The sequence below is a fragment of the Oryza glaberrima genome, chromosome 9, assembly GCF_000147395.1.
Source record: "Oryza glaberrima chromosome 9, OglaRS2, whole genome shotgun sequence".
Taxonomy (NCBI): Eukaryota; Viridiplantae; Streptophyta; class Magnoliopsida; order Poales; family Poaceae; genus Oryza; species Oryza glaberrima.
The window spans coordinates 18,737,229-18,755,069 of NC_068334.1; the positions used below are offsets into that span (position 1 = coordinate 18,737,229).

The 17,841-nt window shown below is 44.1% G+C and overlaps 1 protein-coding gene across 14 annotated transcripts; it reads left to right on the top strand.

Moving 5' to 3' along the window:
• Positions 1-21: 21 nt before the first annotated feature.
• On the top strand, positions 22-9,151 carry LOC127785198 (uncharacterized). 14 transcript variants are annotated; one of them, XM_052312625.1, is made up of 12 exons: positions 22-249; positions 2,077-2,883; positions 4,232-4,397; positions 4,997-5,054; positions 5,130-5,177; positions 5,390-5,580; positions 5,696-5,818; positions 7,276-7,319; positions 7,378-7,449; positions 8,001-8,084; positions 8,169-8,419; positions 8,598-9,151. In XM_052312625.1, the coding sequence occupies exons 2-12, from the start codon at positions 2,766-2,768 to the stop codon at positions 8,805-8,807; spliced, it is 1,365 nt and encodes a 454-aa protein (XP_052168585.1). In that variant the 5' UTR covers positions 22-249; positions 2,077-2,765; the 3' UTR covers positions 8,808-9,151. The 14 variants fall into 14 exon arrangements, 1 of the variants encoding a protein (XP_052168585.1); XR_008019683.1 differs by lacking the exons at positions 7,276-7,319; positions 7,378-7,449; positions 8,001-8,084; positions 8,169-8,419; positions 8,598-9,151 and adding exons at positions 337-424; positions 3,403-3,561 and having other exon boundaries at positions 24-249; positions 2,077-2,108; positions 2,816-2,883; positions 4,232-6,101; XR_008019677.1 differs by lacking the exons at positions 5,390-5,580; positions 7,276-7,319; positions 7,378-7,449; ... (1 more) ...; positions 8,169-8,419; positions 8,598-9,151 and adding an exon at positions 3,403-3,561 and having other exon boundaries at positions 24-249; positions 4,232-5,054; positions 5,696-6,099.
• The last annotated feature ends 8,690 nt before the right edge of the window (positions 9,152-17,841 follow it).

A 17,841-nucleotide genomic window follows, 5' to 3' on the forward strand; every position in this document is an offset into this window, starting at 1 on the left:
GTTGGAGGGAGCCTTGTTGTTGTTGTTGTTGGGCCCCCGGCCCATTTAGCCCACTCCCACCCCAGCCTCCGCCCCCACCCCCGTGTGCCGCCGCCTTCGCCGCCGCCGCCGCCGCCGTCTTCCCTCTCCGCCTTCCGCCGCCGTCATGCCACGCCGCACCTCCACCGCCCCGCGACCCGAGACGGAGGCGGCGGCGGCGGTGTAGATGGTCATGACGTGGTGGCCGTCGCGAGGATTTCGGGTGCAGAGGTATGGGATTCTGGTGTAGTGGATTTTGCAGAGTAGATTTTGGTAACTAGGAGTACTTCAGAACACCATGGCTTTTGCATTTGCAAGTACGGTGACTTGGGTGCCGCACTGAATCTATGATTCGATTTTACCTGTTTTGGTTGGATGGAGGAGAACCGGAGAAGTGGCGTTTCGAGTAAGTTTGGCTTCTTTATATTACTGTACTCAATTAAGGCTAAAAATATAAATAAATAATCCTTTCAGATAGAGTATGCACCTCTTATTTAGAGTGTAGTTCAAGGATGCAGACAGAAACATCACTGCCAAGTGCATTTTCACAGATGGAATACCTGTTAGTATAACATAGCATTAGTCATTTGTCTCTTTTGCAATGACTTTCTCCTTGATCCTGTTCAATGACCCCCGTTTAACCTTGGGGAGTTGGGGAGTACTTTGTAAAATGCCTTTGCCTAACTACCTTTCTGCTCATTTTGGACTCTGCCAGTCAACAAGTAGCATACTAGCATCACTGGAATCTTGTGTGTTAGAAGACGCCATCCTATGGTTAGTCTATTTATGCACTTTTGCCAATGATATTATGGCTTCCTTGTAACTGGGACTGGCAGATGCCAGGATAAGCACTACAAGGAGGTCTGCTGACCGCAAACTGTAAACCCGAAAAGCTCAATCTGCACTTCTTGGCTCCAGCATGGTGTGCTCTGCTGTTCACTTTTATGTAATTGTGTGTAATTCTTGGATGTTTGATATTTCCATCATGTTCGTTTTAGCTCCTGTGGCACTATTGGTCATTCAGAACTTGAATGTGAAAACCAAGCGAAGAGGGATGAAAAGGGTCTGATACCATATGAGTGCAAAGAAATTTTTTTACTTAGAACAAGCCGCTTCTGCTGGTAGTAGGAGTGGATTGTTTTTTCCTTTTGTTGCTTTGCATGTCTTGAGCGACTTATATTGATGTCGATTGGGTGCAAATGGTTGGGATTAAGGTAATGTATTCACTGCACAAGGCAACTGCACAGTATGTTTATTTTTCTTTCCAGTTCCGTTCTTTCAAACAAACTGAAAATGGAAACTTGATTACATCCTGGTCCGGATTTCATAGGTCCATCAGTTCTTACTGAATCTTTGGTCGCCACTGCCGGTGGGGTGCCACACTAAATTTATGACTCAGTTGAATACCACTCTTAAACAAATGCAGCAGTTACTTTCCACATTTCATCTGCATATCTTTCATTGTACTCTTCTAGTGCACTAGTGTATAGGTTATGAATTGGGGGTTTTACTCACCAGCAGACAGCAGTCTCCTTTACTTGTTGGTAATTTTCTTCATTTCTGGCATTGAATAACAGAAACTTATTGGTTTAATTTACTGAGATAGACATCCAGTACTACAAAACAGTTAATAGATCTGCCAGCATAACAATATTGCAAATATACTCCTTAATCCTTATTCTGCAAAATTCTGTCTGAAGGTTTGCTTGATTGTTTAGTTATGTTTCTTGCGGTCTGAGCTAATTGCACCTGCCTCCTCCTCCCAAGCGCTGTCTCTTGGGACTGCTATTTTTAAAGATGAGCGCTTGTGCTTCTAATTTGTTTCTTGGGACTAAAACTCTTGCTCAATAATTTAATTCTTGTGGATTTTTTTCTCTTTTACAATGATAATGACATTTCATGTGATAGTGCTATTATGCTTTGCAACTGCAATTTTGGCTACGTTGCATGTTCAACACTCAAACATTCAACTTGAACCTTTTATTTGTTCCTTTGATGGTGTCTTGTCATAACTATGTGCTATATAATCATAATCTGTTTTATTTTTTTCCCCTGTAGGTCAGCAGGTTGTCTTTGAAACATTTACTCAGGTGATGTTGCCAGTTGCCACACTATTATATACCAGTGGAACACCAAAAGGAGTGATGCTTATCTGCTGAAATCTCTTGCATCTGGTCGAAAGAGCAGTAACATTCACTTCTTTTACCTGAAAGTAATATTGAAATATAAACTGTACTTTTCTTGATGTGATTTCTTGTCATGTGAACATCAGAACCCCTGTTCCTCTTCTATCCAAATTAAGTTCTATGCAGTTATGTTTGTAGATGAAAACTTTCTGGGATAGTATTAGCAGTACCTGGTGATAGTTTCCTAAGCATGCTTCCACCATGGCATGTGTATGAACGTGTTATCAAGTACTTCATCTTAGCTTATGGAATTCAACATGCTTACATGACTGTCAAGTATCTGAAGGTAACATTTCAGGCATCGTCATAGTTAGTACCATCAAGGGTCTTATGATGTCATTAAGGATTTATTGCGACCAATTACATGACCTAATGCTGTACTATTCTTTAGCAGCTTACTGAACGCTGCAAAGTTGAGTTTGATATATTATAAGCAAATGTAACAATCATCAGGTCCAGACCTTCTAATCTACTTTAGGGAAACCCAAGTGTCATACTTGATATGATAGGGTTCCTTCCCTTTACAGTATTCTCCTTTCTGGTCACTATTTTCTATTTCTTATGAAGATGCTGATGTTGTTCAGGTGTTTTGACTTCTACTCTATTGATAGGAAGTTTTGCAACGGTACCAACCTCAATACACTGTATCAGTACCACTGGTCTATGAGACTCTCTACAGGTTAGTTCTTCTATTACGATGAACTGCTTCCATATTGTATTATACATGAAATTGTATCAGAGATGTAACATTTACTTCAGTTCACTAGTATCCTCAATGTGGCACCACGCAAGATGCATAATCTATATTTTATCCGTCTATTGTTTCTGTTCAATGGCATAAGCTCTAACTAATTTTATAGGAAGCACCCAATCAGTGTAGGCAACATTCTTTTTTGTCCTTGATGCTGGCATTTTCTTGCAAACTGGTAATGTTTAATGATTGCTCCTTTATCCATTTTCTGATGTTTCTTCTCCACTTTGTAAGTCTCAATTCAGAGACACATATCTTCCAGTTCAAATGCTCGAAAATTGGCTGCTCTTGCACTTATCAAGATACGTTTGCATAATCTGTCTCATATATGATGACCTTATGATCCAGAAATTTCTATCCCATGAATTCTACTTGTAGGTGTAGCATGATTCTTTACCACTAAGATCCAACTTTCTTCTAATTATCTCCTTCTCTTCCATTGGAAAGGGAATAGTCCTATTGAGCAATCCCATCAAACCATCATTTATTGTGCATATGGTCAATTGGCTATTGGCAAGAATTGTTGCTGCACTTCTGTAGTCTTTGCATAATCTGGCAAAGAAGTTAGTATTCAAGAAAATCCATTCTGCAATTGGGATTCCAAAGGTACTTTTACTTATCCCCATGCACCTGTTTCTGTGTGACATTGATAATCCTTGTGTAAGTACTTAGTGTGAAGGGAGTTTCCTTAATGTTGATTACAAATATAAACTCTGGGTTCTGTGGTAACTTGCTGTCTGGTATTAGCGGTGGTGGAAGTCTTCCAATGCATGTGGACAATTTTTTGAGTTAGATGTATATCATTTAATAAAGTTCTTTGTTAAATATTCATGCCTTCATTAGTATTTTGTTCTTTGATACATGGTGTGCTTCCATAGAAACGGGAAAAAAAGGTCACAATTTTATGTATTTTAAAGCATATTCTTCTCAGTGGCAATTTCGTCCTTAAACAATGAATTCATATATCATTCATAGTCTGTCCTTGCAAATTTACTCACCATAAATGGAAACAAATTCTTCTGAGAGGCCATTTTCCTTCAACAATGAACATTGATATTATTAACATCCTCTCCTTGGTAGATTTACTCATCATCAAACATTTGATCTTACTACACTAGTAGACTTGTATCTGGAAGCATACATGGCCTGTGGAATGCATAAAGAAGGGAGTCCCTATTGTATTCCTGGCATATTTGCATTACTTCTCATCATTCATACTATTTTCTATGTATAGCTTATGATAATACTAAGATATGTAGTTCATGCCACATTGCAGGTTCTTGGCACAGTTGGTACCCAGTAAAGCACACGGAAATCAAGGTAGTGAGCATAGAGAATAGTGAGGTTCTCGCAGATGGTTCAAAGGGGGTTGTGAAAGTCAGAGGACCTCAAGTGATGAAGGGATATTACAAGGATCATTTTTTCCAGTTTACTGATGCCAAGTTTTAACTATAAATTAAATTGAGCTGTAAACAGTTGTTTGGGTCAAGGTGAACACATTTTTGGGTAGAAATGCACATCAGATTATATATCTTGGTAAAGACATAATGCTGCAGGTCACAGATAACACTTGCTTATTGTAAGCATCATAGTTGTAGCAATGATGAAGTTCTAGCAATGGCTAAAAGAAAGCCTATTCTTGATGGGAAGCCAAAGGATAAGTTTTGGAACTTTGTATGTAATGAGCTGAGAACTATTTCTCTCCTGTTTCTTATGAGCTCTGATTTCTCTAGCCTAATAGTCTAGAGAACTTTTGCTGATTTTACGATGGGTCACAACTCACAATCACATTGGAGTTAAATCTATCACCTGAGACATGATTTTTTAAACATTGAAGGACAGAGTAGGACTGTGTAATTTGTTGTTGATATGTGCGAATTAAAAACCTTACGAGTTACGAGTCTCGTACTCCCAGTCTCCCATACCTATACAGGGTTTTAGGTATGGCGGCATGTCGTAGTCGGAGAGGAAGGGTGTGTAGTTTATATATGTTGATTTAATTAGAGCCATGTTGAATGTTTTGTTAATATATAAATGCCAGGATGATGGGTTGCTCCTTCCAAATCAGCCCTATTCTAATTGTTGACGAATCATTTACGGTAAGTTTTCACCTAGTAATTATATAGCTTTTCTTGCTATCAAGTTTGACAGTACTTTTTTTTTTTTGTATTCAGGTGGATAATGGTTTGCTAACATCCACTTTGAAAATAAGGAGGGACAAGGTAACAGCCAAATATCATAGAGAGATCGAAGCATTGTACAAGTGGTATGGAGTGGGCTTGAGTAAAACATTACAAGTGGTATGGTGTGGGCATGAGTATTTTCGTTTGTTCTTGCCTTAGGGGACATCTCTGATCTCTCGAGTAGAAGTACAGCAGCTAGTTCAGCAATCAGCATACAATAATGCAACCATTTTTGTATTATTGTATGCCAGTTTCGCTCAGCAAATGAAACAGTAGATCACTTGTTTGTGTCTTGTCCACTGGCTAGATTTGCTTGCAATGTGATTGCAAGTGCTTTTGGACTTGAAAAGATCAATAGCATTCAACACTTGTTGGAAGCTTGGTTAAATGAATTTGACAAAAAGAAGAAACAACTAGTTGCAGTGGGGATTGCAGCCACACTGTGGGCAATATGGGAAGTTAGAAATAAAGCATGTTTTGAGCATAAGATGATCTCACATCCAATAGAATTGATATACTATATGTGTCACTGGATTTCATCCTGGTCAATTTTGCAGAGGTCGGTGGAAGGCCAAAGAAGTCTACAATGTGGGTTCGACACTTCGACTTGCTAAAGCAGGTTGCAAAAGAGATTATATAATTCCAAGTATGGCTGGAACTTTGATAGAAGACGGCTGGAGGTGTGAGACAAATCAGCAAAGGAAGGAAACAGGGAATCGACTGGAGGAACTGAAGCAGAGGAAGAGACAGGTTTTTGTGGCTGGAAGAACAAAGAATGGGAAGATCATGGGATCAAGTAGTTTTAGTTGTTCTTTACGTCTAGTTAAAAACTGTACTAGCTCGTCTCCTTCTTTCTGTTTGGTAATTGCTGTATGCTGGTGTGGAGATCACACATAATGGAGGGATGACACTATTTGTTGTGTGATTTGCCCATGGTCCATTAATGCTCTTCTGTTTCAAAAATAATACTCCCTCTGTTTCAAGTTATAAGATGTTTTGACTTTGGTCAAAGTCAAACTACTCTAAGTTTGACTAATTTTGTAGAAAAAAGTAGTAATATTTTTAACCCAAGACTAATATATTATAAAAATTTATTCAATTATAGATTTAATGAAACTATGTTGGTGTTGTAAATATTACTATTTTTTTATAGAGTTAGTCAAACTTAGTTTAACATCTTATAACCTAAAACAGAGGGAGTAATAACAATAATAATGCAACCATTTTAGGAGTCACTTCTTCAAACCAGGACAAGGCACTTCGCAGCAAGATAAATTAACTATCTGCGACTCTTATGACACTTAAGAATTTGTCGTTGGACTCACATATTATAGATAAATGAGGGTCCACATGTCATAGGCAAACGAGAGTACACATGTTATAGACTACGAGTGGCAAATCCTTAATTGCCACATCTTAAAAGTTAAAAAAGTGGCAAATATTTATAAAGTGATGGAAACTCCTGTGCATCAAACTGGAGCTTGGGCTTGACAATCCAACGCGAACAAAACTAGTGGTTCGGCCCAGGCGCAGAATGGAATGGGCCGGCCCAAGTGGCTTCTGCAATGGGGACCCACATGTCCTCCTCCCGTCTCTCCTCCTCAGTCCTCACGCCTCCAACTCCAAGCGCCGCCTCCTCCCCCACCCCAAGCAAAGCCCCCATCGCCGGAGAAGCGGAGGTGAGCCCGTCGCCGGCTGCTGCGGGAGGATCATGGCAGGGAGGGAGGAAGACCCCGTCGCGCCTGAGCGAGCGGAGGCCGCCATTGTCGCCGGCGGCGTCATGGCGGGCAGGGAGGAGAACCCCGCCCCCCTTGACCGTCCCATTCCTGGAGGAGGGGAGGAGGAGGAGGAGGTGGGGGAAGAGGAGGAGGAGGAGGAGGTGGGGGAGGAGGAGGAGGAGGAGGACGACGACGACGAATAACGTTGGTTTTTCTGTGTAATATGCATGTAAGTTTGGTTGTTATATTCTGCATCGATCATACATGTTGGGGGGATTCGAACACTCAAATTGGATTCCTTTTGTTATGCAGGGGCGTTATCTCCAATCGTGTGGTCACGTGTATGAGGTGCTAAACTGCTAATCTAGCTGCAATTTTGTTGCACAATCTCAGTTACCATGTGTTTTGTGCTGCAGCAGCTTGTGGGCATATATTCTGCCGTTTATGCCTGGCGCATTACATGTCGAGTTCCCTCGTTGAGGGAACAGATTGTCCTGTTTGCAAAACTCGTATGGACCATCTCTCGAGGACCTGCAATCTTATTGGTTGCGTGATTTCAATCCTGCACCCTGGTAAGGGAAATGCAGATGAAGGTGAGTATTCAACCTTTAAAGTCGTCTACATTTATGAATTATTAGGACATTCTACGCCTTAGCAACTAGCTGACATGATGCATTACAATTTCATCTAGCTGGACAGCAACTAGCTTACATGATGCATTGTATAAGTTCATCCAGCTGAACAAGAACCAGGGGTAAAGAGTAACTATACCATCATGTGCATACTGTACAATTACTCTTTCCCCCTACCTTGTGCCTTAGCACGTTCTTCTCTCGCAATATTTGCATTGACCTGTTGAGCACCAGGGGCGCTCGTCTCCCGCACGTACCCTACTATTTCCCCATTTTTGTACTATATGCTATTGCTTCCAACTTGTGTCCTCTATTGCTTTAATTCCCATGTGATCTGCTGAACACGAACTATTTTGGGTTAAGAACTTTGCCGGCTGCCAAGTGCAAAAGTTTCCTTTAGAGGCCTGCTATTTCAGTGTCCACTTCCCCTTCCTTATTTACTGTGTGGGGTATCCTCTAGTTCTCGTTGTTTCTTGCCTGACCATCTCCTTCATTCTCACTGTTTTTTGTAGTTGACGGGATCAGATCGGAAGATGTGGCTTGTCTCATTTGCCAGGAACTTTTGTTTGACCCATCGGTCCTGAATTGTGGCCATGGTAAGCTCGAATTTAGGATAAAATATTGCAGAACTATGTTATTACTTCTTTTCTGTTGGAAAATTGACATTGTTTTATGAACAGTTTACTGCATGCCATGTTTAACATCTGTGGGTGGAGAGGAACTTGAATGCCAATTTTGTGGAGCTCCACATCCCGCTGAACCTACAGTATGCTCAAATCTGAAGAACTTTCTGAAACATCGCTTCGAAGAACTGTATAACTCAAGGCAAGAGAAAAGTTCAGGTGTTCCAAGCAGGAAGGAAGGCACTCGCAAAGGGAAACCTTCAGAGATATTGCATACCCACGTTGGGGTGGGCTGTGATGGTTGCGGGGTACGTTCTTATTCCAAACTTAGTTATTATGGTTTGGCTAGATATGCACCAGCTGTTAAATGCATTTATTGAGGAGGCAGATGTTCATGATCCTTGTCTCAATAAAGCTTACCATCTAAATTATATCTAAAAGCAGCCTGTTTGAATGGATAGATCTGTTTGTTTGTTTGTTTTGCAGGTCTTCCCAATCCAAGGGAGAAGATACTCATGCAAGGAGTGTGAGGCACCAGGTTTAGATCTGTGCGAGAAATGCTTCATGACAGGATCTACTGCAGAGGGACGCTTTGATCAGAAGCATACTGCAGATCATGACATGGAACTGGATGACTCATTCCTTTTCCCCAACTTAGTGGATTACATGGATGACCTATATATCGATATGACTTGAGTGAGGGGTGGACGGTGCTGAACATGAGGCAGTGGAAATAGGGAATGAGCGGTGAGAGTAGAGGAATAACCACCGTTGAAGGTGTAACTTTTGTCTAGAATTCAATATGTAGATTTACAAATGCTGCATCTGCGGTTTAACTCTCGGACAAATTTATTACAACGTTTGGTGCTGTGAGACCCATGATAATTTGGGCGTTTGCACGAGTCCGTGTGCTTTTGTTGGATTCGATTGACTGATCGGAGTCAGACATCCATGCCGACCTCTATCTACTTGTACCGATGGAGTGCCAATTATTTTTCCATGCCAGAACTACTGCTTACCGTTGTCAATAGGGAATCCAACACAGTGTGGCATTATCAAAAATAGCAATCTGTGATCTATTGGTTAATGGTTGGCCACTAGTTTAATTCTGCAGTTGGCTCAACTATACTATTGGGATAATATGCTTTCTCATCCCTGGTTGTTAGTTTTTACCTCATTCTTTCGTCCTGGTATATTTAACTATTCGCCACTTCTAGATGTGGCAATTAACTATTTACCACTGGACTCACATGCCATAAATACATGTGGACCCACATGTCATTGAGATATGGATGATAAATAGTTAAATGCCAAATCTAAAAGTGGAAAATAGTTGTTTCCAAGTGTTCAAGTCAATGGAAAAGAAGCCAAGATTCCATTCCCCTGGCTAGTGTTCAATGAGAAAGCTGTAGGACCTGTTGCGACTAAAATTAGCACTACATATCGACTGTTAGGGTGTGTTTATAGTTCACAACAAAATTAAAAGTTTGGTTGAAATTGGAACGATGTGACGGAAAAGTTGGAAGTTTATGTTAGAATAATTGGGCTAGGCCCAATTTATCCTATTAAATCTCAAAGGCCCATAATAAGTGTTAAGGATAATAATACCACCTCAGGATTTAAGCGAGGAATATCTCAACCTAAATAGGGAGTTATTGGAGGCTTCCTGTTGACTGGTTGAGGTGGGGGTTGGAAGGCCCCACGCGAGTGCGCGCGCCGGGCCGAGGGCGAGGCGTGGCGGGCGTACGTCACGTCGCTACTCTTTTGCAACCACGAACCCACGTTCCCACGACTGCCTCCGCAACAGCGCGTCCATGATCCTACGTTCCCACGACTGTTCCCACGACTGCCTCCGCAACAGCGCGTCCACGATCCTACGTTCCCATGACTGCCCTGTGCTGTTCTCGTCTCCTCGCTTCTAATCGCTTGCGCGCACGAGAGATGCACGACTGCCTCTCTCCTGATAGATAAGGAGGCCGCGAGTCCGATTAGAACGATCCGCTTGCTTCTTTCCCGGGTGTTAGTTCCTCCTCCGCGAGGCCGCGAGTCTGATCAGAACGATCCGCTTGCTTCTTTCCCGGGTGTTAGTTCCTCCTCCTCCGCGCCTGTGCTGTTCTCGCCTCCTCGCTTCTGATCGCTTGCGCGCACGAGAGATGCACGAGCAGGTGTTAGTTCCTCCTCCTCCGCGCCTGTGCTGTTCTCGCCTCCTCGCTTCTGATCGCTTGCGCGCACGAGAGATGCACGACTGCTCGTCCTCGCCCACCATGCCTGGAGCCGGCGCTGCTGCTGCTGCTGGAGGAGATGGCGCGCCTAGAGCTGGAGCCGCCGGAGGTGGTGCGCCAGGAGCTGGAGCCGGTGCCGCGAACAACAACATCAACGGAGGCAATTCTGCCTCACAATCCAGCAGAGGGCCATTCTGTCTGGAGCTGGAGCCGCCGGAGGTGGTGCGCCAGGAGCTGGAGCCGGTGCCGCGAACACCAACATCAACGGAGGCAATTCTGTCTCACAATCCAGCGGAGGGCCATTCTCGGGGTATATCCTTCTCTTGTTCCTGTTGTTAGCGCTTTACTGCTATGTTCCTGTTCCTGATATTCATGATACCTTTAGCATGCTACTGCGTTACTGCTATGTTCTTGTTCCTGATATTCATGATGCACATGATGCATTTAGTATGCTACTGGTTATGTTAAATGTTGTCACTAGATCACCCTACACTGTTTATGCCATGATTATTGTCTTAACATTTTGGATTAAAATATGCCGATTTATGACCATATTTCCAACAATCCAAAAACCTGATAGGTCATTTTCGGTAGTTGGCTTTGCTGCTGCACTAAAACCACATGCTTTTGATGGTTCTAACTATAAGAGATGGAAAGCACGTGCACTATTGTGGTTGACAGCGATGCAGTGCTTCTATGTTTCACGGGGCAAACGAAGTGAACCACCTCTTTCTCCTGAGGAAGAGGCTAAGTTCGAGGCTTCGGATTGCCTGTTCCGTGGAGCATTGATCAGTGTACTCGCTGACAACATAGTGGACGTGTATATGCACATGCCTTTCGGGAAGGACATGTGGGATGCACTTGAGGCCAAGTTCGGAGTTTCTGACGCCGGCAGTGAGCTGTATATCATGGAGCAGTTCTATGACTACAAGATGGTCGATGATCGTTCTGTAGTAGAACAAGCTCATGAGATTCAGATGCTGGCTAAGGAACTTGAGAACAACAACTGTGAGTTGCCGGACAAGTTTGTGGCGAGTGGCATTATTGCCAAATTGCCACCTTCTTGGTCGGACTTTGCCACTTCTCTAAAGCACAGGAGACAAGAGTTCAGTGTTTCTGATCTCATTGGCTCTATGGGTGTTGAGGAGAAGGCGATGGCAAAGGACGTCCGGGGCAAAAAGGTCGAGGGAGGTTCTAGTGCCAATATGGTACAGAAGAAGAACTCTCATGCATCCCACAACAACAAGAAAGTCAAGCCTAATGTCAAACCCAAGGCTGCAACCAACTTTAAGAAGAAAGGCAAGGGAAAGGCAAAGGGAGACTACTTTGTGTGTGGCAAGTCTGGGCATTGGGCCAAGGACTGTCCTGAGCGCAAAGACAGGAAGTCTGCCAACATGGTCATTAGCGAGGGCGGAGGAACATCGGGGTACGGTAAAATATTACCTACAGTTCTCTCTGTTTTCCACTCACCTGATTGGTGGGTGGATACTGGTGCTAATATTCATGTATGTGCTGACATTTCTCTGTTTTCTTCTTATCAGGTCGGGAGAGGTTCCTCCTTGTTGATGGGAAACGGGTCGCTTGTGGCTGTTCATGGTGTTGGTACGGTCGATCTGAAGTTTACTTCGGAAAAGACCGTGCAGCTGAAGAACGTGCAGCATGTCCCTTCAATAAAGAAGAATCTTGTTAGCGGCTCTCTATTGTGTAGAGAAGGTTTTAGACTTGTGTTTGAGTCCAATAAATGTGTCGTATCTAAATATGAGACTTTTGTTGGAAAAGGTTATGACAGCGGAGGCTTGTTCCGCTTTTCTTTGAATGACATGTGTAATAATCATAATGTTGTGAACCATATTAGCGAGAATGATGAGTCTAATGTGTGGCATTCGCGACTCTGTCATGTGAATTTCGGTTGTATGACGCGCTTAGCTAACATGAGTTTAATTCCAAAATTCACTTTGGTCAAAGGTTCCAAGTGCCATACTTGTGTTCAATCGAAACAACCTCGCAAGCCTCATAAGGCATATGAGGCGAGGAATTTGGCACCTCTAGAACTTGTTCATTCCGATTTGTGCGAAATGAACGGCGTGTTGACTAAAGGAGGAAATAAATATTTCATGACACTGATAGATGATTGCACTAGATTTTGTTATGTGTATCTATTAAAAACAAAGGATGAAGCATTGCATTACTTTAAGACCTATAAAGCTGAGGTAGAAAACCAACTTGAAAGGAAAATCAAACGGTTGAGGTCTGATAGAGGTGGGGAGTATTTTTTCCAATGAGTTTGCATCCTTTTGCGAAGAGTTTGGAATTATTCATGAGAGGACGCCTCCCTATTCACCCCAATCAAATGGGGTGGCCGAAAGAAAGAACCGTACTCTAATTGAGATGGTGAATGCCATGTTAGACACTACGGGGCTTTCCAAGGAATGGTGGGGTGAGGCAGTTTTGACTGCGTGTCATGTCCTGAATAAAATTCCAATGAAGCATAAGGAAGTAACACCGTTCGAGGAATGGGAAAGGAAGAAATTAAATCTCTCATACCTACGAACATGGGGCTGTTTGGCCAAGGTAAATGTACCTATAGCCAAAAAGCGGAAACTTGGACCAAATACTGTTGATTGTGTGTTCCTTGGTTATGCTATTCACAGTGTGGGTTATAGATTCTTAATAGTAAACTCTAGAGTACCCGACATGCATGTTGGTACAATTATTGAGTCCAGAGATGCTACATTCTTTGAGAATGAATTTCCCATGAAACATACACCTAGCACCTCTAGTCAAGAAACTGTCATGCCCCATGAGCACTTTGCACCGATAGAACACAATGATCAAATGCCTGAGGAAAATCCTGAGGAGGACAATATTGTAGATACTCGTAAGAGTAAGAGACAAAGGGTTGCAAAATCCTTTGGAGATGACTACATTGTATACCTCGTGGATGACACTCCAAGAACCATAGAAGAGGCATATTCATCTCCTGACGCTGATTACTGGAAGGAAGCAGTACGCAGTGAGATGGACTCGATTATGTCTAATGGTACTTGGGAAGTCGTTGAGCGTCCATATGGGTGCAAGCCCGTAGGATGCAAATGGGTTTTCAAGAAAAAGCTTAGGCCTGATGGTACAATTGAAAAGTACAAGGCAAGGCTTGTGGCCAAGGGTTATACCCAAAAGGAAGGCGAGGATTTCTTTGACACATACTCACCAGTTGCTCGCTTGACCACGATTCGAGTACTACTTGCTCTGGCAGCCTCTCATGGTCTTCTCGTCCATCAGATGGACGTTAAGACAGCTTTCCTAAACGGAGAGCTAGAGGAGGAGATCTATATGGATCAACCAGACGGGTATGTACTAGAAGGTCAAGAGGGAATGGTGTGTAAACTGTTGAAATCCTTGTATGGCTTCAAGCAAGCACCTAAGCAATGGCATGAGAAGTTTGACACCACGCTTACATCTGCAGGCTTTGTCGTGAACGAAGCTGACAAATGTGTGTACTATCGCTATGGTGGGGGAGAAGGAGTGATCTTGTGCTTATATGTCGATGACATATTGATCTTTGGGACCAGCCTCAATGTGATTGAGGAGGTCAAGGACTATCTGTCCAAGAGTTTTGAAATGAAGGATTTGGGAGAGGCTTGATGTTACTTAACATCAAACTACAAAGAGAAGATGAGGGTGGGATTACACTTGTGCAATCCCACTATGTGGATAAGGTTTTGAGTCGCTTTGGATATAGTGACTGCAAGCCAGCTCCTACTCCTTATGATCCCAGCGTGCTATTAAGGAAAAACCGAAGAATAGCAAGGGATCAACTGAGATACTCTCAAATCATTGGTTCATTGATGTACTTGGCTAGTGCAACAAGGCCTGACATCTCATTTGCTGTAAGCAAGCTGAGCCGGTTTGTCTCAAATCCGGCAGATGATCATTGGCAGGCTCTGGAAAGAGTAATGCGCTATCTAAAGGGCACTATGAGCTATGGAATTCACTATACCGGGTATCCAAAAGTACTAGAAGGGTATAGTGACTCAAACTGGATATCTGATGCTGATGAGATAAAAGCCACAAGTGGATATGTGTTCACACTTGGAGGTAGCGCTGTTTCCTGGAAGTCTTGCAAGCAGACCATCTTAACGAGGTCAACAATGGAAGCAGAACTTACAGCACTAGATACTGCGACAGTTGAGGCCGAGTGGCTTCGTGAACTCCTGATGGATTTGCCGGTAGTTGAAAAACCAGTGCCAGCTATCCTAATGAACTGTGATAATCAAACAGTGATTATTAAAGTGAACAGTTCAAAGGACAACATGAAGTCATCTAGGCATATCAAGAGAAGACTGAAATCTGTCAGAAAGCAGAAAAACTCCAGAGTGATAGCATTGGACTATATCCAAACGGCTAGAAATCTGGTAGATCAGTTTACCAAGGGGCTACCACGTAATGTGATAGACAGTGCATCGAGGGAAATGGGCTTGATACCCACCAAAGGTTGCACAATAGTGGAAACCTGTCCATTGTGATCGGAGATCCCATGAATTTGGATGGCGAAACAAACTATTGTGTGACTGAGAGAAGAGACCCTTGAAAAAGGCTTATTTTCATGATGTACTTCTCTTCTTTCCTGCATGGTAGGATGGCTCATGCCTTAATGTGATTCGAGTGGCTTTTCCAAGCAGAGATGTTGACCTGCAGAACATCTCGGAAGGAACACACCTATATGAGTTCGACTACTAGTCACAGTCTATGAGATTTGGGCGATCTCTAGATACTCATGAAAGGCCTGGAGTTTGACTTATATGCTCCAAACAGAGAGGATGCGAACGGCAGCCCAGTACCAGTCAAGGGTCTGAGTGAAACCTGATCACACAAAACTGACAATTCAAGGCATAGTCCATTGTTCAGTTGTGGTCTGATGTAGCTCATTTCCTAGGTGGAAGTTCAACTTAACAGTCTCCACCAAAACCCTGGTATATCGAACAGGCACAACCTTGAGAACATTTCTTATGAGCCTTGAAATTTGATGGGGATTGTTAGAATAATTGGGCTAGGCCCAATTTATCCTATTAAATCTCAAAGGCCCATAATAAGTGTTAAGGATAATAATACCACCTCAGGATTTAAGCGAGGAATATCTCAACCTAAATAGGGAGTTATTGGAGACTCACTGTTGACTGGTTGAGGTAGGGGGTCGGAAGACCCCACGCGCGCGCGCGCGCGCCGGGCCGGGCCGAGGCCGTGGGCGAGGCGAGGCGTAGCGGGCGGGCGTGCGTGCGTCACGTCGCTACTCTTTTGCAACCACGAACCCACGTTCCCAGGACTGCCTCCGCAACAGCGTGTCCACGATCCCACGTTCCCACGACTGCCTCTCTCCTGATAGATAAGGAGGCTGCGAGTCCGATCAGAACGATCCGCTTGCTTCTTTCCCGGGTGTTAGTTCCTCCTCCTCTGCGCCTGTGCTGTTCTCGCCTCCTCGCTTCTGATCGCTTGCACGCACGAGAGATTGGAAGGAGCAGGGCCTCCGGAACCACACCTTCGCCTGAGATCTGCACCGGGTAGGCGGGTGATCAGGTTTTTGGGGAGTGCTTCCCGCACGACTGCTCGTCCTCGCCCACCATGCCTGGAGCCGGCGCTGCTGCTGCTGCTGGAGGAGATGGCGCGCCTGGAGCTGGAGCCGCCGGAGGTGGTGCGCTAGGAGCTGGAGCCGGTGCCGCGAACAACAACATCAACGGAGGCAATTCTGCCTCACAATCCAGCGGAGGGCCATTCTCGGGGTATATCCTTCTCCTGTTTCTGTTGTTAGCGCTTTACTGCTATGTTCCTGTTCCTGTTATTCATGATGCCTTTAGCATGCTACTGCGTTACTGCTATTTTCTTGTTCCTGATATTCATGATGCCTTTAGCATGCTACTGCGTTACTGCTATGTTCTTGTTCCTGATATTCATGATGCGCATGATGCATTTAGTATGCTACTGGTTATGTTACATGTTGTCACTAGATCACCCTACGCTGTTTATGCCATGATTATTGTCTTAACATTTTGGATTAAAATATGTCGATTTATGACCATATTTTCAACAGTTTATGTGTGTAGGAAAGTTTTGATGTGATGGAAAAGTTGGAAGGTTGAAGAAAAAATTTGCAACTAAACACGGCCTAAAGGGAGGAGTTAATACTGGATATTCAGTGAACATGAGAGAGATAATAGTTAGTGACAGATATCAATTGTAATTGCTAAAGCGATAATTCATGAAACCAGGGTTTATAAAGGAAAAATATCGGTAATTTTGTGTGTAGATCAAAACTTGTGTGCTTCCGATCATAAATATTGAGCCACCAGTTGCAGATGACATCAATTGGAGAGAGATGCTAAAGGACAAGATCAAACAAATTGTTTCTTGAATGAAGCTTGATACCGCAAATTAAAAATTTGTGCTTCCTCGAACTTCTAATGCTGTGTTCAGGAACCCTCACTTCCTAGCACGTAAAACGAAGCAGCGTCAAAGGTAAGATGAGCAGATATTCAAAGACGGGAGGGAAAGAAAACAAAACAAGTTGATCAAAACGGCAGACAAAGCGAGAGAGCTCAAAGGATGACGACTTGACGAGCTAGCCGGGTACAGAAAAGTTACCGGCTCCGGGTTGCTTGCTCGCCGTCGACGCCAGCGTCCGCGAGGACCGCGAATTGGCGGACGCAGCGCGAAAGGCGCTTGGCGTGGCGCTCGCGCTCGGGGGCGCCGCCGCGCACGTCATGCTCGGCGTTTACGGCGCGCTCAACGGCGTGCTCATCGTCGCCCAGTCGGGGCCAACGTCGCCGTCATCTTCCTGTGTTGGATAGTATAGAGAGAGAGGATACTGCGAATATTAGACACATTGTATTGAGCCTCAGGAGGCTGGTATATATAGAAGTACATGGGGAGGAGATAAAGAAGGATTACAGATATGGAAGGAGTCCACACAAATCAATCCTATCCTAATATGACTCTAACTACCATATACTCTATCATCTCCCCGCAGTCCAAGCGTGAGCAGCGCGGACACTTAGACTGGAGAAAAAACCGGCAAGAGTGCTCAATACGGATGATAGCCCTTTGTGCCGTTGTCGACGTAGCCAAAGTGAAGGGTGCGAGGGAGCCGTGGTCGATGAAGCCGTGCGTAGAGTAGCCGTGGTCGATGTAGCCGAAGTCGGGAAGTTTGATGTCGAGGTAGCCGAGCCGCAAGGTGCGCATGGGGCGCCGTAGAGTGGTCGTGGACACACAGGAGGGCGTCGTGGACCAATGGTGCACGAGGACGCGCTGGAGACGAAGACGGTGACACAATCGCGACAGTCGTTGAGGAAGATGATGCCGAAGAGCCGATGTAGTCGAACCGTGAAGGATGAGACGTCACACAGGGTTTGCCAGACCCGGGACAACTCGGGACGAACGCGCGCGCCGGTGTTGCCAATACCGCGCGGACGAGACAGGAGACCACCATGAATCATACGCCAATGTCGGAGGAGACTAGC

Coding starts and splice junctions, on each gene's coding strand:
- LOC127785198 (XM_052312625.1), top strand. CDS start 2,766: ATGAAGATGCTGATGTTGTTCAGGTGTTTTGACTTCTACTCTATTGAT. Junction 5,055..5,129: donor TTGTTGACGAATCATTTACG/GTAAGTTTTCAC, acceptor TTTTGTATTCAG/GTGGATAATGGTTTGCTAAC. Junction 5,581..5,695: donor GTGGGGATTGCAGCCACACT/GTGGGCAATATG, acceptor TCAATTTTGCAG/AGGTCGGTGGAAGGCCAAAG.